The sequence below is a fragment of the Mesitornis unicolor genome, unplaced genomic scaffold (genome assembly GCF_000695765.1).
Source record: "Mesitornis unicolor isolate BGI_N332 unplaced genomic scaffold, ASM69576v1 scaffold12245, whole genome shotgun sequence".
In the NCBI taxonomy this organism is placed as follows: domain Eukaryota; kingdom Metazoa; phylum Chordata; class Aves; order Mesitornithiformes; family Mesitornithidae; genus Mesitornis; species Mesitornis unicolor.
The window spans coordinates 14384-18899 of record NW_010184948.1 but is presented as its reverse complement, the minus strand read 5'-3'; the positions used below and the strand labels follow the sequence as shown (position 1 = coordinate 18899).

Below are 4516 nucleotides of genomic sequence, written 5' to 3'. Positions count from 1 at the left end.
ATACGGAAAGAGGGGGTGACAAGTGTGAAGATTTTTTGTAATCTTGTATGTATTTCCTGGGGGCAGTGAATGGTATTGTTAAATAAATAGGAAGTTTAGTAAAGACAGTCTTTTGGAAGGGAAGGAAAACGAGCTTTCAAAATACGAAAGCACAAGGATGATGGGGAAAAAAACAGAGAACGCATCATAAGAACTTCAGATTTTTTTTTTTCCTCTGGATTTAATAATACCTTGGCATTTAGGCATGTAGCCTAAAAGGTTGACAACTGTAGATGAGAATTCCAGTAGACTGTAAAAGTAGCAAAGCCTGCTAAGGAGAGCATAGCATAAACCAGGATGCTGTGGTAAGAAGAGTTAAGCTCACTGTCAGAGCACGGTGCTTGAGAAGTATAAAATCAACCCATGCTTAGGTATGCAAGGAAATAGTGCTGGATTTCTTGGAACTTGCTTTCTGTTGTCATCCCTTATATAGGTATACAGCTTGTCAATATTTGGTGTGATGCGGTTTGGGTTTATAAGTTTCTGAAGCAAGGTGGGGTGCTGGGGGGAAGAGAAAACTTTGGCTGCTGAAATAAAGCAGTGTTTTCTAGAGCTCTTCCTCTCAGTCCAGGAGTTTAATCCATTCTTGCTGACATTCTTAAACATATCTCACTTCTTCTGCTTTACTGTCTTATGTGTCCGTATTGAGTTGTCCTCCCAGTGAAGGGGAACTTGGAACTTACTGCAGCAACAGCAGAGGGACAGTGGAGTTCTTGGCGGTTTCACCAGTGATGCTGCCCGAATAGCTCTAAGAAAAGTGTTTTCACTGATAGAATTTGAAAAGCCGATGAGCCAGCAGAGACGTGTTAAAGTTGTCTGCAAATACAGAAAGCTGCTGAAATAACCACCCTTAATTTTCTTCCAATATAAGATTTGTAAGCTTAACATTCAAGAACAAAGATAGTCTTTTAAAAATGTTAGTATTTGACTGTGTAAGCTTATTTAAGTGTCAACCCCAGAAACTGCTGAAGCTCAATTTCTCAATAATCTTTATTTTAGGGATTTGGAAACAGTTTTAAAAGAAGATAAGCAAAAATTAAAGCAAATGCAGAAACTACAACCAAAATTTACAGACGAACAAAAAAGAGAGCTTATTGAAGTTCATCCATGGATTCAGCAAGGTGGACTGCCAAAAACCGTTGCTAATTCTGTAAGTTTAAATGAGTTAGTTACTTTTGCATGTATAGCAGGGCTTAAATTATTAGCTGCCTATATTAGTCTTTTCTGTTTGTGTTGCTATGAAAGCTTGATCAGTTACATAGATTAAAGTAATTTATTCAGACTTCCATGCTTTCTGGAGGCGTGTTTCTGCCTTGATTCAATTTACGATAAGTCTTCTTTCCAATGGGAAAGTCAATGTAGTGGTGAATACAGTATAAGAAATTTCCTTTCTATTTTTAAATGTCTGTGTATGTGTTTGAAATCCTTTATCAGCACAGCCAGAAACTTCACTAGAAATTTATGCCGATTGCTTTCTAGAAAGTATAAAAGTAACGGGAGTACACTGTTCCTTTTTTCTGTCAGAGTTCTCATGGAGGATCATCTCTTGCCTTGATTCTATACATGGATTAATGGCTTGAAAAGGAAAAAAGGAAAAAAAAAGGCACCTTTGCAGTTTTATTTGTTGTTTATTTTACTTACGCACCTGACCGCATTCTCATTTCTCTGAGCTTTCAATCTTGTATAGCTTTTTTGCACACAAGTTCTCAAAATACAGAAGCTCTCTTTGCACATGAGTATTTCAAAAGTCAGTGTAATAGAATTGCAGTGGAATCCTAATCCTGATGTTAATGTTTCTGCATATGTAATATCCAACCTGGGCAAGCGTACAGTCGCTTCAGTCTTTTGAGCACTGCAGCTGACATGAACTTATTACTGCAGGGTTAGCAGTCAAATGGAGGAAAAGGTGATTGGAAATGCCTGTAAAATGTCAGCATTAGAAAAGATCTGTGACATTACTGCTTCCAGTAGAGCGCTCAAGTATTTGGATTGATATACTACACATTATAGAATGATTGGGTGGGGGAACTTTGCAAGTGGAATGTATGTGGCAGTTGCAGCACAGATGTAAAGGTTTCTTTGGACTCGGGGATCACCTGCAAATTGACTGTTGTTTGGAAAAGTTTTGGGGGTTTTTTTTTCTTTGACTTAGGAGTGTTTCTATAATTTTCTTTTTCTTTTTCTTTAGGAATGTATTTTTTGTGAGGACAATATACAGAGTAACTTTTATACATCGTATGATGAAGAAATCCATGAAATGGACCTTAATGAAATGATTGAAGACAGTGGGGAAAACAACTTGGTTTCCCTGAGTCAAGTTAGTGAAGAACAAACATAGCCTTTGAGCCGGTTGTTTTCAAAGCTGCTTCAAAACTACAGTGATGATCCATAAAGGTTTTAATCTTGCATCCAGCAAGATGAATCCAGTTCATAAAAACAAATGTTTTTCTTGCTCTAGAAGAGTCATTTGTGAATGAATCTCTTTTTAAATGGTGGCAATCTCTTCCCAGTAAGGACTTCGTTGAAGATGGTATAGGTTTTCTTTAAAAAAGAAAGACTCATATTTTGCACTTACATGCCTCAAGTATTTCTTCATAAACTATAGAAACATTCGTTGATGCCTACTGTTTTTGTCGAGTGGGTTAATCAATACTGAAAATCCCCTTACGTACATATGGTTCTTCAAATCTCCTTTTGGTAATGATTCAGCATTATAAATTGTTCTAGCAATTTTGCTTAGTGACTCTTTAGCTTTATTCTTAATATTTGAAGTGGTCCAGCACAGTAGAAGAAATAACCTTCAAGCAAATCAATTCACACTTGCCCTTCTCGTACCAGTTGATCTCATCCTCTTTCTTTTCTATAGTTTTGAACGTAGGAACCTTTTTTTGTCTAAGAGAAATGTTGAACTGATTTTGTGAGATGGTCTTGGGTTAAAATACTTCTGTGAATGTGTAAGGAAGCATAGATGTGTGCTGACAACTTTGTAGCCTTTTATTTAAATGGGCGCTGCAATACGATGAACTGTTTATTACCTTGAAGCATAATTTCTGAGAATTTATACATGAGAAATCTTTATTCTTAGAGATGTGGAAAACTAAGCCCACGGAGGATGACAGTGTGTGCTCCAGTGACTGTCAGATGGAGCTTGGTTTGACTTTAACCTTTATTTCTGATTTGTTCTGTCAGGAGGTTGGCCATCGTTTTTTTCCTGTGTGGTTAAACAAGCATCAAACTTGCATGTGGCAAGAAAGGTTTATACATTTCTTGTCATCTGAAGATAGTTCTTATAAAAAAAAGAAGTGATTTTGAGAACAGCATTGACTTTCACTATATTTGAATTGCATAATCTAAAACGTAGTGTGACTGGAATCCTGTGCTGTCAAGGATTTAATTTTAATGCCTCTGAGATTGTATTGACTTGAATGTGTGTACTTTATGTTCCTGTGCTGTTTATACATGTTGGATGTGGGAAGAGAACACGAAAGAGTAACTTTCATGTATTGGTTAGTTAAAGGACATTTAGTTACAGTATTGCTAGATCTCAGCTCCAGGTCCTGGCGTGAAAAACAGATGGAGGAATGAAATGAACTTTGATATGTTTGTCTTAAAATATTTTTCATGGAAAGCATTTCTTTTTTTATTAGGATAACGTTTCTATTCACTGAAATTTAAGATTATTTTCATTCTAAGAAAATATTTCTCTTTGCCATACAAAGAGGATGTGAAGTTAGATCTGACATGACCAAAAACATGCAGAAGTGACTGGCGTTGCTTTAGTGGAAGAAAAAATTGGTGTAATTAATTATTATTAATTGGACAGTATCATGGGAAACTTGCATTGGAGACAGGTTCTGCAGACAGCAGAGTGCGTGAACGTGTGAAACAAATAGAATCACAATTTAAATGTATCTTAAATGTGGTGTGAAGCACTACCCAGAGAGATCCGACTCCTGTCTTTAATAGCTCAGCAAGGTCCAAGTTCAGCATATGTACATATAAACTGAATGAGAAATTTTAAAATGTTGGTGTTCACGTCCGCTGTATTAAATGTTTTAACCATAAATGGAACAGTCCAGCTATACCGACATGCTAAACATATTCCCTTTTTTCATGTAAACACAAATAGTTTTGATTGGACCAGAGTTCGGGGAAAAAGTAAAAGCTTTATATGAAAGGAGTACGTCATAATTATACAAATTATTTTCAGGGACTTCTCAACCACTTTGAACTTCTTTCCTTTAGCACGCTTTTTTTCTGTTTCTTTTTTTTGAATTTGTTCCTTTTTTTGTTGGGGTTTTTTCTTTTTCAATGACCATCTTGTAACCATAACTTAGTGAAAGGAAGAGAAAAGTATATTTAGAGCATTTTGTGGATGTGCTTACTTATGGACTTAATCTTGCATCCTTAAAGTGTTTGCATTTACAGGGTGGTATTAAAATATTTTCCTGTAACTTTAAATCTACATGCCTCCATT

General features: G+C 36.0%; 1 protein-coding gene across 1 annotated transcript in view; it reads left to right on the top strand.

The window, feature by feature from the left end:
- LOC104540784 (period circadian protein homolog 2-like) overlaps positions 1 to 2377 on the top strand; it is a gene marked incomplete at its 5' end in the record, with an annotated part of 3889 nt that extends 1512 nt beyond the window's left edge. The window contains 2 exons of the mRNA XM_010184669.1: positions 1039 to 1189; positions 2228 to 2377. Coding sequence (XP_010182971.1) covers positions 1039 to 1189; positions 2228 to 2377 — 301 coding nt within the window. The remainder of the gene's footprint in view (positions 1 to 1038; positions 1190 to 2227) is intronic.
- Positions 2378 to 4516: the final 2139 nt, after the last annotated feature.